This window comes from Primulina eburnea, chromosome 13 (genome assembly GCF_022965805.1).
Source record: "Primulina eburnea isolate SZY01 chromosome 13, ASM2296580v1, whole genome shotgun sequence".
In the NCBI taxonomy this organism is placed as follows: Eukaryota; Viridiplantae; Streptophyta; class Magnoliopsida; order Lamiales; family Gesneriaceae; genus Primulina; species Primulina eburnea.
This window is the reverse complement of record NC_133113.1, coordinates 6,108,553-6,131,961: the sequence shown is the minus strand read 5'-3', so window position 1 is coordinate 6,131,961 and position 23,409 is coordinate 6,108,553. Positions and strand designations below refer to the sequence as shown.

Here is a 23,409-nt window from a genome sequence, read left to right as displayed (position 1 = left end):
ATGGCCCCATTTGAAGCGTTGTACGGAAAGAAATGCAGATCCCCATTATATTGGGATGATATCTCTGAAGTTCCTGAGACTGGACCTGATATGATCAGAGATATGACTGAGAAAATAAAGTTGATTCAGAAGAAAATGAAGGCAGCTCAGGACCGACAAGCCAAATATGCCAACCTCAGACGACGACCGTTGGTATTTGAGGTAAGAGACCGAGTATTCCTGAAGATTTCTCCTTTCAGAGGTGTTGTCAGATTCGGCAAGAAAGGGAAATTGTCTCCAAGATATGTGGGTCCTTATGCGATTCTTGAAAAGATAGGAGATCGTGCCTATCGACTAGCATTGCCGCCTTCATTATCTGGTATACATGATGTTTTTCATGTATCAATGCTGCGGAAATATCTCCATGATGATTCTCATGTTATTCAACCAGACGAGACTGAGCTGGACGAGACATTGAGTTATGTCGAGAAACCGATCCGGATTATCGATCGTAAAGAGAAACAGCTCAGAACAAAGACGATTCCTTTGGTGAAAGTTCAATGGACTCGTCATGGCACTGAAGAAGCTACGTGGGAGACTGAATCTGATATGAGACAGGAATTCCCAGAATTATTTCACTGATGTAAATATGTACTCGATTGGAATTTTAGTCCTTCTTAATGATATGATTGGATTATCGATGATTTCGAGGACGAAATCGTATCTTAGGGGGGGAGAAATGTAATGCCCGGAAATTTAATCCTGCTAATCCGTAATTATTGATTTATAATTTGATATGATTACAAAAGGATTAATCGGGACACGAAATACAAGTACGTGTGAAAAGTGTGTGTAAGTGTAAGGAGGCAGCACACACATGCGCGGACCCATGCGTGCATCGAACAGTGGGCTTCGCGCATATGCGCGGGTGATTGCGCGCATATGCGCGAAGGGGACAGTAGCCCCCCTTAAATTTCGATTGGCCCCGCGCATATGCGCCGATAGCGTGCGCGCATATGCGCGAGGCGAGGCGTGCAGCACACGCCGAGACATGGTCTCGCGCATATGCGCGAAGACAATGCGCGCATATGCGCGAGAGGATTTGGGCGAATTGTAAGGATGACACGTATGGAATTTTGCATGCAATATATATATATATATATATATATATATATATATATATATATATATATATATATATATATATATATATAATCGTTTCCTCAGAAGCAAAAAGGCAAAGAAAAAGAATTGGAGAGGAAACGTTGTTCTTGATTTTAGAATTCAATCGTGCGATCAATCCGTCCGTCTGAATTATAATCCGACTTCGGTATTGAGTTCCTATCGACGTAGGCTACACTTTGACGTAAGTTTTGCTACGTTTTAACATGCTTTGAAATTATGCTATGTTCAGAATTGAATGGAACTCATATATGTTGTTCTTGACATGTTAGACATCATAGAATCGAAGTCAGATTAAGAAATAGACTGATTATGGAATTATTATGAATTTCTGATTATAATCGGCTGAGATCGGACATATTTAGATTATGTATTGATTATAGATTGTACTGGATATGAGTTATGGATTGTAACTGTTATCTGGTGAATTGGTATTGACGGGGATATTAAAATTGTACCGTTATGCCGTTGATTTTGAATTAAATCCAGATTGATCAGATTGTTATGGAATTGACTAGTATATTGATATGAGATTATTGATATTGTCAGTACCAGACAGATTGTGAGTTCAGGATATCGACTGAGCCAGGAACCGACGAAAGAAAGGTATAAGTCAATGTGGTATTGGGAGATGGACTCGAGTCGGTTTAGACTTGGGTTTCCCTAAATCACATACTTTATTTTATTGCATGGATATTTGCATTACATTGATTAATGTACTTGTTCTCTTGAATTTAGATGACAGGTATTAGACGAGTTATCTTGGGGCAGAAGTGCCGGATAGTGGTGGTATCGCCACGGCACATTGCACGATGTCTCAAGATAGGATATTAGCGATAGAGCTACAGTCCTTGACGGTTAGGTCAGGACACTGGATGTTTGGTTATATCGAGTAATGGAATCTATTACGGAATTCGATATAGGAACACCATATTTGGTTATATCGAGTAAAGGGTATTGGAATTCTTCTATTACGGAATTCGATATAGGAATACCAGGGCATTGGTTATATCGAGTAATAGAGATTATGGTTCCATCCTTTACGGAATTCGATATAGGAATACCACATCTGGAAACCGGGATCCCTAGACTAGGATTGAGTCTAGTCTGAATTATGTGTCGACAGTTTCATTTGATATTGTTTATGTTTCAGATTTTGATACATATTCATGTTACCTGATTACATGCTTTATATTTGTTTATATGATTGCATGTTTCATTGATTTATACTGGGGATTATATTCTCACCGGTATATCCGGCTGTTGTCTTGTCTGTATGTGTACTTGACAACAGGTGGGACAGGTCCAGGGTCGAGGAGATGAAGCGCTAGATCGTGATTAGAGTGGTGGCACCGGACTTGGACTAGATGTAGGGTTAAACACTTGACTTTAGTTTTAAACCCTAGTTTGAATAAATGTTGAAATACAGGATTTGTATTTTATATACTGATATGTATATATGTTGTATGTCACTACGTTCCGCATTTTTAAAAAAAAATTTTAGACCCTGTTTTATTATTGATTAATTAGTCCCAATGATGATTAAGAACTTGATTAGCGTCCGGGTCCCCACAAGAATGCTGATGATAGAGCAGACATGTCCTTCAAGCAATTAGGTTCCAAATCTGACTCTTACTATTGCTAAAAACATTCCAAGATCATGATTTATTCTCCAGATGTAAATATTGTTGAAGATAGCACTTTGGATAGTATTCCTACTAGTTTTACCTCCATTACATTAAGTCTTAATGTTTTGAAGATAGGTCAATAGAATTATGTGGATATTGTTGATAACTTTCAGGAAAAATTGTAGAAAAATGTTTCTGCTCTAGCCAAGAATGTGATGGATATGCATTTGCAGTCAGAGAACATTAAGAAAGCCCACGCTGCTACATCAACTCATCTTGGTGGACAAATTTCATCGAATAATTTTCATATGTTTTCCAAGATTGAGGACTTTCATTTGAATCTAATAAAGAATATTGCCGAGGTGAATTCTAATCTTACTGAGAATCTTGATGGTTTCAGTAATCAACTGGCTACAATGCTTACATACCTCAAAGCCCCAACAAGTGTTCGGGGAAGTTGTACTAGCTAGAAGAAACTGAATCTTCTAGCAGTCAGGCTCATAAGAGAGAACTGTCGAAGCCGACAGATCATCCAAAGAAGCCAACTAATTCTAGTATCTAGAACTCTAGATCTCACAAAGATTATCATAAGAGATAGTGTATCGTCCCAAAAATTTGAAGGTCCACGTGAACCACATGCATGCAAGTAATCAAATTTCTTATGTATTTTAATTAAATTATTTTAATTGCATAAATTAAATGTGGTAGGCATGTTTAACATAAAACTGTGTTTTCTATTATTTTTAATTATTTAATATGTGGTATGTTTTAATGTATATTTTCAAAAATGACAAGTTTTAAGGTATTTTTACGCGTCGAGTCATATTTTAAACCAGCAATCAATTTTCGATGAAAATATGGACTTTTTGAAAACTCGACTAATATTTTCACAAAATTTCTTAAAAAAAATATTTTAAAGATTATCTAATGGGCTTAATTGGCCTAATATACTAGGTTAATGAGCCTAAACTTGCACAATGTGTTTTATATCAAATAATCAAGCTTCCAAGCTCTTTTTTTTCCTTCAAACTACATGCCCATCACCTAGGATTACTAGGACTCTTCATCAACACATATCACACGAAAATTTGGAAGAAAATTCATGCAAGTTTGAAGAAAAAATCAGCAAGCTTCTTCCCCCGTGTCTCCGTCAAGGTTTCTCGCATCGCAAGTTGTTTTTCGTGCGTGAAATACGCAAAGGCATGCCTTAATCTTTTTTCAGTCATTTTTCACACCATATTATATGTTTTGATACATGATTGCATGAAAAACATGATACACTTCTTTTATTTTCGTTTTTATGGGATAAACATGATAAAACTAGAGTTTTCATCTTTTAAAACTCTTGCTTATGATGAACAAATGGGCTGCCATGGTAAGGTTACTAGATGTGGGGGTTTTTAAACGTGTTTAAGGGTCATGAGGTGCATGTTTAAGGGTTGGACAAGATAGGGTAGCAATATGAATGAAAATTTGAGTTTCTATGGGCTTGGGTTTCTAAACTTGGCTTCATAGGAGGGCACAACTCTTAGCGACTATTGGGATGTGTTCAAGGGTATAAAGAGAGTCTAGTCATGGTCCTAGACAGGTTGTGCAAGGGCTAGAAGGGAAGGTTGAAGGGTGCTAGCTTTTTTCAGGTCGTGCATGGTTTGAAGTCTCGGGTTTGTAGAGGCTGGTCCAGTAGAGTCCTAAATTTGTTCATGGTCTTGGGAAGGTGTTGTAGAGGCTGGTTGGGGCGGCCAAGGGCTAGGGACCAAAGGGCTTAAGGGTCGAGCAAGCTAGGGTTTATGATATTAAGTGCATAAAATTTCAGCAAGGTTCTAGGCTTGTTCAAGGGTTGTAATTGGCTTGATTTGGGTTGTATAAGGTATGATTAGATGTTAATAAGCTATAGTTATAGTTTAGTTAAGTTTTGAGTCGATTCAGATTAAAACCGAGGTGTAGGTTTAAGTTTTAAAACGAATTGAGAAATTAACCGATGAGCTTAAGTTTAAGTCTAAGAAATATTTATGGGTGTATTTTAAGGTGTTATCTTGGTCTAAGGATGAATTGGGAAAGTTAGTGTTTAAGGGACAAAACGGTAATTTTACACCTGAAAATGTTAGACGTCCTGATAGTGCCCTGAATGCTGTAAAAATGTTAAAATGTATATTTTAAACGTTTCTAAAATTTTATGACGGAACGTTAATACTAAAAGACGTGTTGCATGTTTGGTTTAAAAGAAAAATGATTTATGTATGGATAAATTTTTAAAAGTGATGGAAATATGAAAGGTTGAAGGAGGTGAATTGATTGCGACTAATACGATAATATGATGATACGATGATATGTAAGGTCAATGCTTAGTTGACGGGTGAGAGTGTCGCTGATGTCCCCGTCTCTCGATACCGTGGTAACACGTAGATAGATCCATCGACCTACAGCTAATATGAAAGTCACAATTGAGGATCTGAATTCAATACAAGGGAAACATATACGTACATAATAAAAAGAAAAAAAGTAAATTATGAAAGGAAAATATTTAAAGTTTACGTTCATTAAAAACTATTTTATTAAAACTATTTTCACTGTTGCATATGAATATATATGTATTAACATGGTTAAGGTTTGCTGAATCAATAGATTCACTAAATGTGATCGATGCAGGTAAGCATGATGTTGATATTGATTGAGGACTTGATGGTTGAACTAGCTGGATGGAAGGTGTACATAACCCGATGATCGTCGCTAGTTTTCTACAAAATTATGTTTATGATTTAAGATTACGTTAAAGGTTTTATGACTTTTATGCTTTTGAGAGATTTTGAGAGATTAAAATGTTTAAATGCTTTCTTTTGGATTTTCAAATGATTAGTTGGTGAATTTATTTTAAATGGCGCAAAATATTTGTCTGTATATATATATATATGTGTGTGTGTGTGTGTGTGTGTGTGTGAGTACAATTCGGCCGAAGCCAAGGGTTTGGAATTTTTTTTTGTAAATTTTAAAGAAAAATGAGTAATGGATTTTTCAGATAGTGTCTGGAACAATCTCTATATATTTATCACCAAAAAAGAGGAAATTGTTAGAGCATTTACGTTTGGTCAAACTGATCATTCATGCGTATTCAAATTTCCCAAAGCAAACTATTAAATAAGAGCTTAACTGATGTCTAAGAATAACCGATAGAGCAGTCTTCCTCAATGAATCAGGCAGTATAATCAATGGACATTCTCTAAACATCTGCTGAACATTTTTTGAAGGTAGAGCCTAGCTGATTTTGGATAGAATTTTGTAAAATATTTTTCAGTCTATTGAATGTCAGAGTCCACACACACTACCAAAAATGTATGATTTTTCAGAAAGAACGATGACATGGCACAACGACGTCTGTATTAGGAAACAACTAGCATATTTAAAAAGATTACCATTGTAAACGATACATACAATAGATCATTCAGGCAGTTTCTCAGCGTACTCCTCTCTTCGACTCTTTAACATTCTAAACTATCTAAGTAATTTTCTGGGATCACGCTTTTCGATACTCCAACTGATAAGAGCAAGAACACACTTATTTGTTTATTTTGATCATTAAGGATAAGTTTGTTCTTAGAACTTTTATTAAGAAATCATTGTAATTGAGATTAATAAGTCTTACTTTGTGTTAAGTTTGTGAGATAATAAGGGTTCCAGTTAGGCAGTGGTAAGTTCTGTCGAAATGGGCAGTTGCAAACCGTTGTAATTGTCAAAGTCTTTTAAGTGAAATCATTCTGTAAGCAAGAAGGAGTGACATATGAGTTATTCAAGTATCCGAACATCAATACAAATTTGTGCAACTTACATTTCAGTTATTATGCTTTTAGCTTTCATTTCATAGTCTAACTGTGTCATACTTAAGCCATTTATTGTGTTCAAACCGTGTTAATGAGCTTAATTCCATACAGCGCCCAACTGCTAGTTTATTGGTACTCAACTGACAAAAATTTTGTGTGGGGACCCGGGCGTTAATCCATTCCTTAATCGTCTTTAGGAATAAATAATCAAGTATAATGAACAGGGTCTAATTTTTTTTTAAAATGCAAAGCGGAAACGTAATGTAATTAAATTCAAATTACATATTAAACATAACATACAATTATTGTATGATCTACAATAATCCAACTAGGTTCAACTACAAGTCAGTGCTGAATCCTAAGTGGCTTCAAAGCCCGGATCTCCTCGCTATCTAGTCCAGCCTCGTTCTCTTCCTGACCCTGATCCTAGCCCACCTGTTGCCATGCACACATACAAACAAGACAACAGCCGGATAACTCCGGTGAGATATACATATCCCAGTATAAATCATGTATACATGCCATCATATAAGCAATATAAACGCATATATCAAAAATCATATCATATATCAAAATCATGATATAAATCCATAACAAGAATAAATCATATTCTATACATGTACCCTGATCTGGAACATAATTCAATATCAAGAATAAATCATATTCTAAGCATGTACCAATATCAGGAACATAATTCAACATCCATCAATATCAATCGATATAACTGTCACTCAAACTCGCGATCTACGTTTTAGACTAGACTCAATCCTAGCCTAGGGATCCCGGTTTCCAAATGTGGTATTCCTATATCGAATTCCGTAATAGAAGGAACTCTGTTCCTATTACTCGATATAACCAAATATGGTGTTCCTATATCGAATTCCGATATAACCAATTATGGTGTTCCTATATCGATTTCCGTAATAGAGAAATTCCAATTCTATTTACTCGATATAACCAAACATCCGGAGTCCTGACCTATCCGTCATAGACTGTAGCTCTATCGCTAATATCGTTATCTTGAGACATCGTGCAATGTTCCCGTGGCGATTCCACCACTATCAGAAACTTCTGTCACAAGATTACTCATCTGATACCTGCTATCTATAATCAAGAAAACAAGTCCATCAGTCAACTCAATGCAAATATCAATGCAATAAAGTAAAGTATGTGATTTAGGGAAACTCGAGTCAAACCTCACTCGAGTTGTGTAATCCCAACTCAACATTAATTTATACATTTATCTTCTCGCTTCGAAGAAGAAGTAGTCCCGACTTTATCTCGGTCCATTCTCAATCTGGTAATAACAATATCGAACAGATATAGTATCAATAAACAACTCAATTCAATACCTGTTCTGATCAATATTCAGATCACAATAAATCTGATCAATGTCAATTGAGATACGATCTAATCCATATCGACGATATGACGATATAATCGAAATCACTACGGAATCTGATCAATATCAATTAACTGATGTTTCGACGGTATAACAATACAGTCTCGATAACCCCGTCAGTCCGAACATCAAAGATATAATACCAGAACTCATAATCAATATCGATACCAGTCATAATCTCAATAACAATACATATCTGATATGAATTCTCAGTTAAATCGATTCCAAAAATCATAACAATTACATAATCAGTCTGTTTCTCAATCTGACTTTGACTCTTGATGTCTAACATGACAAGAACATCATATATGAATCTTATTCAATTCTGACAATAGTCTAATTTCAAAACATGTCAAAACGTAGCAAAACTTACGTCCAGTTGTATCCTGCGTCGCTAGTAACACGATACTGAAGTCGGATTTAAAATCTAAAAGACGGATTTCTCGTAATCACTAATTCTTTGCTTGAAGAAATGCTCCCAACGTTCTCGTTTCCTTCTGATTTTCTTTTGTTGAGGAAGGAAAGATGAATCATATATATATATTGCATGAAAATCACACGTGGCGTCTCCAACTTTTGCCACAAAACTACTCGTGCATATGCGCGCATCTACCCGCGCATATGCGCCGAAGGTTCTGGGTATGTCGCGCATATGCGCGTCTTTACTCGCGCATATGCGCCGCTTCCTGTCGCGCATGTGCGCCAAGCCTTTCTGAGATGTTCGGTTGAACATCTTGGCTTATAATATAAAGTTGCCCGGCTTCTTAATTCAAGTTTGTATAACCTCAATCATGTCAATTGATCAATAAATCATTCCAGATTAATCTTAAATTACGGTAATTATACCCAAATCATTTCAGATTATGGTAATTAAATTCTTGGGCCTTACATTTTATTTCATTGTTGCTGAACCCAATCAAAATATTTTTAGAGTTTGTTTAGTTTGTTTATTCATCACCTCTAAATCAATTTCCGATTCTAACAAGTCCAAATGTTTCGATCATGGACATGTAAATCTTTGACAATTAAATAAATTATTATACATATTTTTTTAAAAAAAAATGTTATATCGCGGGCGACTTTATATGGATGATTAATTATATTTATCTCTCCTGAAATTTGTCACAATAACCAAAAAAAATCAATTATATTTAAATATTACATATACATCCTTTGAAGTTACGGAGAGGTTTGTTATAAAAAAAAAAACTCAATTATATATAAATATTACTATATACCTCCTTTTAAGTTTGTGAAAAGTAACCAATAAATATGATAACTTACAATATAACATACACCCTCTCATTTTTGTATTTAATATGATAACTTACAACATTACATACACCCTCTCATTTTTGTATTTGTCTCACATTTAGCCCTTATAAATATAAGATAAATACAAACCTAAGAATGTAAAATGTAAGATGAATACAAACCTGATGATAATGTTTGCAATTTTAGAGGTTTTTGGATTTTTTTTAAAATTTTCAAAGACCTCATGGGAGTAAATGTACCATTTAATTATTGTTGGATTTTTTTTGGTTATTGTGACAAACCTCATAGGAATAGGAAGTAGATGTAATTATCCTAAGTATATAATAACAAATGGAACAATCATGGTGTGTGTGATGTGTTCTTGTTTCTCATTTTTTTTAAAGGTGCTTTAGTTGTTTAATGCAAGTGATTTTAAATATTTGAAGTAATTGTATTATAATATAACTGTCACAAGGAAACTTACGATATATATATATATATATATATATATATATATATATATATATATATATATATATATATAGTTATCAAGAAGAATAATTTAGGGAAAAAATCAAAATAAAAGGCCAATGGTAAATAATATACAAGAAACTTCTAAATTTTTTTGGGAATGGAGAAATACCGATAATTTATTTGTCTTTATCGTGTGTGTATAATTTAGTTTCTTGTATTTTTTGTGTTAAATAATTTATATATATATATATATATATATATATATATATATATATATATATACTAGTTACTATGCACACGCGTTGCGTGTGTTTATAATCTTTTTTATTATTATCGATGTACTAAAATGAAATTTGACAAATTTTGGAGGGACTAAATTTAAATTTAATGGTTGAAATAAAAAAATAAAAATAAAAGTGTGTGTTGAAATTAAAAAAACAAAACAAAAAACAAAAGTGTAATATTAGTATCATATAAGGGTAAAAGTGGAAAAAAAAGTTGGTGTCCTCTCTTGGTAGTTACTATAGGGTCCTCACACTTAATAATATAGTATAGATATATATATGTGTGTGTGTGTGTGTGTGTGTGTGTGTGTGTGTGTGTTAAGTTGCTTTTGTGACCACTTAGTTTAAATAGCAAAAATAACAGTGGGAAATTATGTGCAATCAATATTTAAGCGATTCACCAGTCTTCTCTTTTCATCAATTATAAAATCCAATACAGAAGCAGTTTTAAGACAAATATGTTAGGTGTAAGACATATTATGTATTTAAAATAATAATTATTTTTTTCTCTCTTTCATCATATATATATATATATATATATATATATTTCAAAATCTAATATTCATAAATACTATCTGATTCAAAATCAAAATTCATATTGAAAAAAGAAAAATCAACAACTCTGAAGAAATATATAAGATTTGAGTTAACAATGATGAAATTTAGTTACTTTCTTTTGATTGAAGACATGACCTTAATAATCTGACACATACTTAGATCTAACACGTAACAAGGAAGAATAAACCCCCAATAATAATTTTTTTTTTAAAAAAATTATAAAACAGAATCAATTCACTACTAAATGCAATCAAATCAACCTCCTATACTATTCTGTACACAATATATAATTCCATTTGATTTCCTATCTTGTTCCAAACTCCTATACACACACACATTGCTGCATTTTTCTTACCTCGTCCTCACTGTGATCCAATCACCAGATGACTCAAAGCTCCTTTCAGATACATCTCCCGCCACCATTTTCTTCAACCTCTCCGAAAATGGAGTCGACCCCCCAAAGCACTCATCGTCATCTGAAACATAGCCAACATCCAAAACACTTGAAGGTGAAAATGCATCTGCTTTTCTCGAAAACAAATTCCCCAGTCTCACATCAACGAATGGATGATCGAGCAATTCTTGACTTGTCCACCGTTTTCTTGGATCAGTCTGCAAGCATTTTTCCAAAAAGTCTAAACCCTCCTTGGAAAAGTCTCCTGGAAACTGAGGTACTTTATCCCCTCTTGAAATCTTGATAATACCATCCATTGGATTTGATAGATCAACGTGCCAACCCGGTTTTGCTGTCGCCATTTCAATAACCGTGCAGCCTAAAGACCATATATCTGAAGAAAAATCCAACCCTTCATTTCTCAATACTTCAGGAGCCATCCAAAGAGGTGTCCCTCCGAGACAAGCATCCCAAGATTTCAATGAAGTCTTCACTTTTTTTTTACCATCATAAATTTTTTTGGAAGCTCCAAAATCTGCCAATTTTATGTTTCCTGATAAGCCTAACAGCACATTCTTGCATTTTAAATCCGAATGCACAATCCCATTTTGATGCAAATACTTCAAACCTCGGAGAATACCCCTCGTGTACAAACGAATAACTCTCTCATCCATCGTCCCTCCAAATATTTTTGCCACATCTGATAAGCTTCCTCCAGCCATGTACTCGAGGAAAATGGTATGTTTCTTTTCACCATTTCTCCCAAAAGAGAAATCTTTTCCTATGCATTTGACAACATACGGAGAATCCAAATTATCAAGAATATTAGCCTCATTCTTAAGCGACAAAATTCCAGATTCTGATGTTGCAGATTTTGCAACAAAAAGGGATCCTGTAGCATTATCCATTGCTAAATGGACAGTACCAAATGAACCGGATCCGATCACCTTCCCTTTCACCCACTCAATGGGATGAAGTTGAAACGAACACCGCCATTTTCCACACATTTTTTTCTCACTTAATTGTATTCAAGCACTACACAAAAATCAACACTTACTTATGTTCCAATTTCTAATTTGGGTTGCAGAAACCCATACGCATAGAGTAATTTGCAATCCTTCAAGATGCATGCAGGCGTCAAGATTTCTTGAAATCAACCAAAGTTGGCAAACACAAAAAAAATATCAGAAAGTGAAACAAGATGACAGAACTTAGAAACTTCACGAAAAAGAACAGATATATGAGTGCTCTCACCTTTACTGTTAAAAGTTCTGATGGGAAATCTCGAAGAGATAATCTGAAGTTTGACAGGAAAGAACGGTTTCCGTGTAATGAAACCGCCCTTTCATGAACAAAGATTAACTACTCGTGCACCAGAGCAGATCAAATATTTATTTGCTTCTATTTTCAAGAATGACAAAGAAAATGGATATACAGTTACTATTTAAGGAATGTGAATAAATAAAGTAAGAGTGTGATTGGTGATCCAAGAATGCTGGACTTCTTGAATTGTGATTGGATAGGACAGAACCATCAGGGAATGGTTAAAAGAGGGGTGGATTAATTAGTCCAAACCCAATAATGAAAAATTATATCGACGGTAGCACAAAATAATTTATTCCCTAGACAAAAATTGAAATCCGTACAAGGGGAAGAAGCTTTTCAATATCGTTTATTATTAAAGTACATTATCAAACGTTGAAGAATTGAACAAAAATGAAAAATAAAATAGCCCATTGTTCTAACCTTGAAGCCGACAGATTTCACATAAGAGAAATTTCCTTCGAACAAATTATAGGAACAATCTCATGGATATCTGTTTATTACATGCATTCACCATGTGCAAAAACGACAAGAATCAATAAGACTTCATCAACTAATTCTACACCCTTCTTCTGAATCATTAAGCTGTAACTGCATTGCAAAAGCAATTTTCAGGCAGTCATCCTTTTACAAGTATAATCAAATATAACCTGGAAAAGACTCCTGGAATCAGCTTCATCCGGCAGTTTCAGGAGGCGTGCCACTCTGGAAAAACCAGCATGTTGTCTGACCACAGATTCTGCTTTTATATCTGGCTTCATTTCTTTCTTTGGAATCTTAGGCTGTGTTAATGCCCATTGCATAGCCCAAATAGCTAGTGGACGCATATAACAAAGAGATCTATATTGGCCATTGAGATTCCAACCTTCTGGCGTCTGGAAACCATATCTGTCAAAAAAAAATTACGTCACTGAATACAAAAGAAAGGGTGTAAGGTTGTTGAAATGCTCCGATACTTAGATATAAGGAGGAAGATGGTGATTTTTTTACTCACCCCCTGCCTTCTGTGGACCAAACAACATCATATACACCTTTTGCGGTCTTAAATGCTGTTTCTAACATGTTTTCATGAATCATGCCTGCTGCAACAGCATATGTAACCCCACTCCAAATTTCCCTTGACTGCATACAACACATATCGGGTTCTCCATTTGGGAGCATCCCATTTGCTGCTCCTCGACTTCCATCATTTACCTTTAAGACATTGAAGTTATAGACCTTATTAAGTGCCGTTTTCACCTTTTCTTCATCAACAATGGGCGAAAGACCACAAGCTCGAGCATACCTACAAAATATGTTATAATTAGAGAAGGCACGTAAGGCAACTTTCTTCCATGGCAACTTGCACTGTAACAAAAAATAAAAGTGTAATTGTAACATGAGGAAGGATTTCAAGCAACAGACCATTGTCCAGCCAACTGATCAGCTTGAATGGATGAGCTTGTGCTGCTGCCGCTGCTATCATAGTTGAAATAAGAGCCATTCCATAATTTTTCATATACTTTCTTAGCTTTCAGAAACCTAAACCAAAAGTAATCCTCTGAACCCTTGTCTCCAACTATTTGAGCGAGTTCTGAAGCAGCTTGTAAAGCTGCCACCCATAGCCCGCCACAATATGCACTCACACCTGATACAGACCATGTGTCGTATGTCTGATCAGCAAACCCTTCATTTTCTATCATGCCATCCCCATCCTTATCAAACTGTTCCATGTAAGCTAATGCAACATAAACTGAGGGCCATACAGCTTGTGCAAAATCTTTATTGCCGGTGGCCACCACATCTCTGTAAACTTGGAGCACAAACTTTGGATTTAAGTCTTTCCACCTATCCGTATTATGAAGGTTATAAAAATTTAATTCAAACCACGGGTCGTTCATTCCAATATCGTGAGGAACGGCTCCAAGAACCTTTCGCTCAACAGATGTCCCATCCAGCAGAAGTGACATCTTACTAGGATCATGCATCATTACAGCAGCTGCAATGTCTCGCTGTATGCTAAGTTCAAGCTTTGGAAACAACATAGCTAATGCAAATGACGCATAGAAATGAACATCATATGTGTTGCACATGTGATATTCAACCCCTTCAAGATACAAGAACTGGCCTACATTTTCCTCTCCTTTCTGAAGCAGATTTGTTCCCAAAGCAGAAGTTGTCGTTCTTTCCTGGAGTAATGAGGTCATTTTTTCAAGAATGTTAATTGCCGTGTCATTTTTCTCAGATGTATTATTTCTCTTTTTACTATCCCAATTGGAACCATCAAGTGAAAACCTTCTTGATCCAAATGAAGTCAAACTATGTGTTGGTGGAGATCCATCTGGAATGGAAAGGGCAAAAAACAAAAGAATCATCTCAAAGTTGCTACGCTCTACCTACCTCTGGAAAGCATCATATTTCAATTACCCGTCCAAATTGTTCCTCCTGAGTTAAGGTAGTAAAGCTCGTTGAAAAGTGTGGAAGGATACCTGCATTAGAACACCCGAAAATTTGAATTTTGACAGCATGTAGTCAGATTGTAAAATAAAAAAATATTAACCATTCAGGAAAACTCTTGTCTTCAAGAACAGGTCTTTGCCAAGCATCGATTTCAGATTCCCACTGGTGATGCCCTAGATTTTTATTTTAAAGAAGTCAAAGTAAAGATTTTCAGGATGGTAAATACAGTCTTAGAGAAGCTAGACGATAACGTTTTCTCACTATAGAAAAATGATAATATACAGCAATCACTAGAACATTTCAATGAAAAATAGGAGCACAATAAGATTTGAGATACTACCAACAATAGCATCATGGGCAATATTTGATGCCGCATCACTATCAGTACCATAAAATTTGGTGTAACGCCTGATATAAAGTTAAATAAGTCAGTCTGAGTGCATAATCAGTATCTTAATAACGTAAAATAGAGGAAGAAAATAATAGGTTACTGGCCAGCGATAAGTTCTTCCACCAGGAAAGTTTATCTCAGGGCAAGCCCATGTCAATGAAAATGTAACGGTTTGCACTGTTTCTGCTGGAATAGTCAGAGAGGCTGCAATAGCTGCCCCAATGTGCGAACCCGGTTCAGAAGGCTTCGACATTTCTTCAAAATGTAGGTGATCGAAAGATCCTCGCTGATTAGAACAGAACTAGGTCAAAGTTACTCAAGAATGATGATGAAATAAAATAGTGGAGCAAGTAGATGAAAAGAAGATACAATATTGTGCATGAATGTAATTGTAGGTGATCGAAAGATCCTCGCTGGTTAAAACAGAACTAGGTCAAAGTTTCTCAGTGATGAAATAAAAATAAGGAGCAAATAGACGAAAAGAAGATATAGTATATTGCCTGAATGTAAGCACACGCATAAAAAACCATCACAGAAGATTTTACATTTTATTTTAAGCACGACTATGCTATACACATGGCAGTGCCGAGAAAACATACAATCATTTGGATGCATGGCCCAGCACCGCCTTTGTAAATATGTACCTTACCTCTTTAATTTCATGCCACATGTCCCGTGCTGTGATATCGTGGGAGTTTCCAGATATCACAAAACAAGGGCACTCGGAGACACGAACGACATCAGTCTCTTCTGCTGCAATTGCATAAGTTACTTGTGGAAGTTCATTTGAAGTCCTGTATCAATTGAACTCCATGAAACCATACATAAAAGATGCTGATCATGAAAGATACCGAGTCCTCAGGACCAAACATAAACATTTTGAAACACCAACAAAAACATACGTATGGTGCAAGAGAACTCCACGAATGCCATCCTCTGATCTGGGAAAACAACAATCTAGGTCAAACTAGATGCATAAGTTTCTAAAAAGATTAAGCACAGGAAAGAATGATATTGTATTGATAAGCTACAACAACAGGAAGCAAATGATTTGAAGCATCACAAAACTGGTTAACTAACACTCTGCTAAAAAACAATTATCACATGTGAGTAATCCATGCACCATTACCTAAATTTTGAATTGAAATGTTGACCAGAAAGTCCAGAGTCCCCACCAACCGAATTCTAGCAGCAATTTGACAAAAAGAACCATAAAAAATTTCCCTTAAAAACAATTCAAGTATTCAACACATGGTAAATATGCGGAATGGTGTAGTCCGTATCAGTATATATAGCAAACTGGCTAAAATAGATATTCAAGAACACAAGAAAAACAACTTAGGAAAGAAAACTTACTGCCCATGTGAAGAGTAGGGTGACATCTGCTCTCGTTTTCCCCACATTAGACAACTGGATGTAATCAAAATAAACCTCTTCATATCAAGGTTAGACATCCAACTGCTCTGTGCATCTAAGCGTTTATTCAGGAGAAGTGCCGGCGAGGCAAGAAGTTCTTCATACCGTAAAAGTGAAGACAGTAGCAGGGAAGCTGCTCTCCTTATAATTATGGGGGATAATGGGGGAAATTTGGCGGCATACTATTTTTAGTGCAGGATCAGGTTCACCTTCATTGAATAGAAAAGGTCAATGCCCTGGGATAAGAGTTCACAATCTTGGACATAAATTGAGAAAAATCAGAGGTAACAAGATCACCATCATATACAGTCCAGGCTCTAGGAAACAACGCATGGTATGTCGAGTTTTTCCCTCCCAGAGTCCAGTCCCAAGATCCTATCCCAGAAGATGAACTATCACTGCTTATGCAAATTATTAAAAAAACATTAAATGGTAACACAACAAGTATTCTTTGAAGATAAAAAAATTCATTCCTTCAGATATTATGTGCTTACTTCAAAATTTCTGGGTGCTTTGGGCATAGCACACTAGAAAATTTTTCACCATTTGGGCGTGAAACAAATATCTGTATAAATTTAATCAATATGAATATAAATGTCCATGGACAAAAAAAGACACATAAAGTACAGAAATGTAAAACTTCCTTTCGCATATGGACACTGAACATTGACTGAATAGGAATATATATAAACCGAAAGCTGATAAGCTACAATATTGACTGCAGAGTACACTTTTGGTAGGAACTAAATCAGTCCACCAATTTTAGTACTTTACCCATTCCTTTTGTTACAACAGACATTATTCTACCAATTTTTCCAAAATGGTAAGTGTATTCCAAACATATTAGAGCATCAGTCTGACACAGAAAGGGTTGTTTCGTTTCCCTAATTTACACCTGTATCAGTAATTCAATAGCACCAATGTTTCAAGAGATTGTGTCCCATCTGGGAATAATAAATATCTATTCACTAGTTTGAGAGGGAGTGTCGAAGATATGAAGATATAATCAGAAATAACGGCTGTAATCATATATGATCATATCTTTGTAATTTAGGAAATTATGTAGGATTTGTAAATTACGATAATTAGGAGATACCTTAATTAAAGGGATAACAATTATGTTTCTTTTTTTTTTGCTGTCTTACTGTGCCTATAAATTGAGTATTAATGAATATAAATAGTGTGAGCAATATTATGAAAAGTACACTCTTTATTCCCAACAATTATGTTATTTCTCTTCGTTTGACAAAAGCTTACGGAAAATTGGTTCGCAAAAACTGGTCTGTCCTCGCAGATTCTAGGAAACATTTGCCACCGCATAAATGCACCTTTGTAACTTCTCCCAATGCTACCTGCACTGAAAGTTGTGTTTGCTCATGGACACAGATGGAAATTTGGTTAAAAAATTTCAACGTTTGATTTTCATTTCGATCATAAATACTTCATTTTTTCTGTTTTTCGGTTGCCACACAGGATGCAGTTGCATTGCTGAATACCGTTATCCTCAAGACTATATCGAATAAATGAACTTTCTTCGCATATAACAATTTTGTTGGTGTATAAAAAGCTAATGTTATAATCTTCAGATATCATTCACTATTGTCTTGTTACTCTTGTAACTACGAAAGATTTACTGAACAAGTTGTACCATACATAGTGAATAATAAATACAAAGGACAGGGTGTCAAAGTTATACCCGATGCCACCAACAGGAACCCCATGCAAAGATGTTGTCTGCCGCTTAGTGAAAGGATCAACAAATACTTGCTGCAAGGGTAGGAGTGTTGAGAAATTCCTTCAGAACAAAGGATTAATAACTCCAACTTTCAGATCCAAAATGGAAAGTTACCCCATATCTAGATTTTTCCTCTCGAAGATACCTCCACAGCCTATAAGCTATCGGGGCCTATAAAACAAAATGTATATTATAAGTTACATACATAGATGAACGAAACACAACTTAAGAAACCAAAGACTTGACAGTCAACTGCCTAGGTTCAAAGGACAAACAATCCAGCATTCTATCCTAGAATTTTCAAGAGCTTATATAATTTTTATTGAAACTTAATTTAAAAGGTTTGATTTCAATATTCATTGGACCAAAGACCGAGTAAAAATAAAAAGGCTGATAAAGGACCAATAATAATGAAAATACAGTAGAATACCATGCTCATCTTCTCCCTCAAAGTTAGATCGAATTGAGAAAGTGCTCTCTCCTCATCATTCAGTGTTCGTTTCCAAGCCAGAGATGAAGGTATCCCAGGATCAATTCTGACCTGGAAGCACTTAGAATGAGAAGAAAGAAACTAATAGAGTTTAAGAAGTTAGAAGAGTAAATCCTGAATATATCATCCTTGTCAATAACAGCGACCAAGGCAATTTAAGTCAAAAAAATCTAAAAGAAGTAATTAATTATTCCATGTATTTACTGGCACAAAAAATAGACACAAGTCACAAGAAGACATCCTTAAAAAATGGATTGCCTATTAAGGGGAAATTAGATTCCTTATTATTTAAAATAAGATCAGGGTCAAGTTCGATATAGTGCAAGGTCCAAAATCAATTCAATGACAGTTTTTAAGTGGAAATGCCAAATATTCATACTGCATGTAATCTGGAAAAGAGAAACTTAAAAGTACTGATTTGCAATGGCTCCAGCAGATACCATGATCGCGAATACCACATAATTCTTTAATCCTGAGTAAAAAGTTATGTAAGTTGCCTAAGTGCAGTGCGTGGATACTTTATGGGCAGCCACTTAAATTCTCATTATCTCTCAAACATGTGTTGAAGCAAAAATTGGATTTAATTATATTCATATTTCAATGCACATGAGTTTAACATGTCATTGAGTATGTTTGTCTGGAGCAACAATATGCAAAACATTATTATGCACTTCAACAACCAAGTTCTGAATGTCATAGCGGGTAAGTATCTCAGTCCCAATTTCGTTGAGAAACAATTTAATGGGACCACAAGCTTAACACTCAATTACCTGCTGGAGGCCATCCATTTGAAGTACATGCTTTTGGAAATTTAATAACCATAACTTACTGACGTTGCAAAGAAAAACATAAGGAAATCGTATTGATCCCAACATAAGGAATGAGACGGGCTCTGAAGTCAAGCAATTGGACATAAGTGACATGTGGATCTACCTTATCATTATGCAAAGCTGATTTCCCTTCTCCATTAGATACATATTCTGACATAGTGCCTACAAACAAGGATGGAACACAATGAGCTGAAATAGCATTGACTAGTCATCTGCAGCCAAAATATGAACTCCCGCTACCCATTTTCTACATTCTTGACTCTACAAATACATTAAAATTGGGGTACAACTCCTGGAGAGGAAAAATCAAGAACCCCCACTGTATGGCAGTATCTCTTCTCATACTCAGATAAAGGGACATGTATACAATTTTTTACACAAAACACACACTTAAACATCCAACTAGCAAAGAGATATACCAATTTCCACTTTAACATATTAAAATTTTTTAAGTAAAATTCAACCATGTAAAGCCTAAAAAACAAAACATTCTGAAGAAGAGTATATGATTTGATCACAACAAGAAAATCCCGGAAAAGGGAAAAGAAAATGAAAGAAATCATATACCCACATAAACCCATTTATAAATTCAATTCAGAAACGAAAAATACCATCTTAAAATCAAATCAAACTCAAGCCATAATACTATACATCATTCCCTCGAACTATAAAAGTAAAAACAAACCAGTGCACATGGCAATATAACCAAACGGAGTGTGCACTAATGTATGAAGCAGAATAACTGATCGGAAAGCAGAGAATCTAACCAGAGAGAATATGAAAAGGTCCCTTTATTAGTGTCCAATAATGGTGGGGCGTGAAGCACAAGAATGGTGGTTCGGTGTGAAGCAACAAACAAATTTGAAGGTAACAAATTCTGGGATTTGGTTGTTTTCGTTTTCCAACAAATTATTATTTTTGATTGGATTAAACTCTTTAATTCATAGTGGTTAATCATTGATCTTCCAAATGTAAGATGGTAGCCCACTTTTTTGCTTAAAATATTTCAAGTTGGTTAAAATTTCCAAAAGGTAATCTAGAAACTAACCCATGGTTCTTAATTTAAACATTCTATTATTTTATAGCACAATGCTTCCATTTTTCCCCACTATCTATAGTGCACACCAAACCTTCTTTATGTTATTTAGTTTACTAATTAGTTTCAATTTTTTAAAATAAATGGAATTCACTCGTCTCATAGATATTAATATATGAGACAATCTCAATATAATGATTAATCTGGTTAAATCTAATCTAAGACTCGTAACATTACACCTTGGAGTATTCTTATAAAAATTGTGAGTGAATTGAATATTGAAAAGATTTTTTTAATATAAAAATACCAAAATATTAAGATTGTGGGTATAAAATTTAGGTTTTGTCCGTATGTGCAGTAACATCTATTAACAATATGTAACGAAATATATTAATTAAACACAAAAAGAAACTTTAATGAATAAAATAAAACATAATAAATCATATACAAATATAAAAACTTGTGTGATGACTCAAAGTAAAATGATTCACTAGAAAACTTATCAGTTTACAAAAATAAGAGTAGTGAACAAATAAAAATTAACTTTTTTAATAATTCAAAGAAGTAAATTGCATATCAAATAAACAAAAACAAAAACCCCATATGTAATAACTGTATCGCCGAAACTTGGAGCCACAAATAACTCTTCAACCAACACTTTACATGAGCTAGTGTTGTCTTCGATTGTCTCCAATATTTTATGGCAAAACATCAATACGCTTTGAATTGAGCTCTTTATTAATTCTCTAATGTAATTTCTTGCTCTCCCTATGACATTTCACTGCTCTCCTTCAATTCAAAAACTACACACATGCAACAAAAATTATCATGTATAGACTTTTTTGCCTTATAATTTATTCCTTGTATAGAGTCTTAGACAAATATGAAAACGAGAATTTTATTAGGAAATAAACTCTATTGAATAATAAAATATATGGAGATCTTATCAAAAATATCTATATTTTAGCAAATCTTGTTAGTCTAGAAAGAAAAAACTCCATAAATTAATACCACAATATTATCAACAAGTAAAAATTAATTAAGAAATAAAATATTCTTCTCAATAACTTCTTTTTGTCTTTCTAGACAAAACATTCAAAATTTGTTGAAACGTACTCTATTTTTTTTATATACATAAACCATAAACTCGAAAATTACTAATTTAAAATAACTTAACATTTCTATAAATAATAATAATATAACATTTAAAATCTCACGTGCATAAAAATCCCTAGATCATCGACTAACCAAAAATCCTACACCGACCTTGAAGAAGATCAACTTACAATAAAATAAAGCATAACATGTCTCTAATAAAATCATTAACAATAATCTTTTAAATATTTTATCTAATAAGCTAATGCGGAAAATAAATGTCTCTCGGGTGTGTACTGCGGCACTCGATCCACCCAAGCGTCAGCACCTCCTCATATCGTCAAATCCTGCAACATTCAAACATAATGAGTCTAATGACTCATCACGTTCTAAACATGAGTAGCAAATAATACATATACAATCACACGCAATAAAATCATATTTTTATTTAAAATAGCTTTTATGCATAAATAAATCGTAAAATCATTTAGTCGTAAAACTTTCAATCGTTTATCAATTTGGGTGAAATTTGACCCTTGAAAGTAAATAGCATTTTATCATCTGGTCGACTGATGAGTCTCAGCTCCACATAGCCCATGGGGATGGGTACAAGGCACCGCCATGGAAATACGATCGATGGGCTCTCTCTGGGGCCTTTCCCGTAACCAGGTTCTCTCTGGGGTCTTTTCCTTCATGACATTCTTATATTGTAAGCTCATTGTTCCTTATTAAAACGGATCCCCCACATATCCTCTATCTTTTGTCACAGTCAATTCACATAACTCAAAATATTTTTCCTTTTCTTTTTAAAGCATAAAATATTATGACGTTTAAAAATAGCATTTTTAACAGTAAAAATTGCACAATTTTATCATAAATCATGAAATATCATATGTTCATAAAAATCATCACAATAAATAATGCGTTATGACCCCTCGAGACGCAACCAACCTATTTCGTATTACCCACGTGTAAAATAACCGTTTTGCCCCTATACATATAATTTTTCGATTTTGACATTTTTCACCTTTATTGACATGAGCTTATCCCATATAATTATTTAAGCTTAAATCTAATTTTTTTTCCTAATTTGTTTAGCTTAAATTCACGGGTTTCGATTTAATTTCCTATTTAATTATTCGTGAGGCGTTTAATTCCCGAATTATTTCAAACTTTATTAATTTCTTACCAAATTTTAATCATGGATTTTTTATTACCTAAACTACCCTTCTGAGCCATAAACCACCCCCGTGGACCTATGGTTTGAACCATTTTCTTTCACCTAGCCCTAGTTCGAACCCAAGCAACCCCCTTCGAGCCCTCATGTGTTTTTCTTGAACCATGGTCGAGCCACCTCGAGCCATCACCTGACCAGCCCAACTAGGGACCATACTGGATGCACCTAACCCATTAACCAGCTACTAACCACGCCCGAACCTCCCTGCACAAGCCATGACACACGCGAACCCATCTTCATGAATTTGTTGGAGTCCTAGTCGAGCTAGGACTCTCCTAGTTTATAAACCACCGAGCCATCATCCTCCTAAACACCTCTGGACCCTCACCGACCTAGCCTGGACTAGCTTCGAACCCCCAACCCTGACCCATGTTGTACGCATCCTTGCATGCGCAACCCCCCCATCGCGACCTTCTCCTTTTCCTTACCTTCTAGCAGCCTCGATTCCTA

At 34.9% G+C, this 23,409-nt stretch overlaps 2 protein-coding genes and 1 long non-coding RNA gene across 7 annotated transcripts; 1 reads left to right on the top strand and 2 right to left on the bottom strand.

The window, feature by feature from the left end:
* Positions 1–10,692: 10,692 nt before the first annotated feature.
* LOC140809721 (mitogen-activated protein kinase kinase kinase 20-like) lies at positions 10,693–12,448 on the bottom strand. Its single transcript, XM_073167438.1, has one exon. The coding sequence runs from the start codon at positions 11,972–11,974 to the stop codon at positions 10,925–10,927; it is 1,050 nt and encodes a 349-aa protein (XP_073023539.1). The 5' UTR covers positions 11,975–12,448; the 3' UTR covers positions 10,693–10,924.
* Positions 12,449–12,728: 280 nt separating this feature from the next.
* LOC140809720 (uncharacterized) lies at positions 12,729–20,533 on the bottom strand. Of its 5 annotated transcripts, none has more exons than XM_073167434.1 (20): positions 20,359–20,533; positions 19,695–19,753; positions 18,702–18,812; positions 18,386–18,442; positions 18,233–18,303; positions 17,794–17,893; positions 17,031–17,101; positions 16,834–16,934; positions 16,642–16,745; positions 16,477–16,530; positions 16,250–16,305; positions 16,023–16,061; positions 15,770–15,914; positions 15,225–15,406; positions 15,070–15,137; positions 14,830–14,902; positions 14,697–14,758; positions 13,695–14,610; positions 13,285–13,575; positions 12,729–13,178 (listed from the first exon to the last, which is right to left on the bottom strand). In XM_073167434.1, the coding sequence occupies exons 2-20, from the start codon at positions 19,746–19,748 to the stop codon at positions 12,902–12,904; spliced, it is 2,832 nt and encodes a 943-aa protein (XP_073023535.1). In that variant the 5' UTR covers positions 19,749–19,753; positions 20,359–20,533; the 3' UTR covers positions 12,729–12,901. The 5 variants fall into 5 exon arrangements, with proteins under 5 accessions (XP_073023535.1, XP_073023534.1, XP_073023537.1 ...); XM_073167433.1 differs by having other exon boundaries at positions 20,277–20,516; XM_073167436.1 differs by having other exon boundaries at positions 20,335–20,515.
* On the top strand, positions 14,698–15,446 carry LOC140809722 (uncharacterized). The gene is made up of 2 exons (XR_012113159.1): positions 14,698–15,147; positions 15,235–15,446. It is a non-coding gene; the product is annotated as an uncharacterized lncRNA (long non-coding RNA).
* Positions 20,534–23,409: the final 2,876 nt, after the last annotated feature.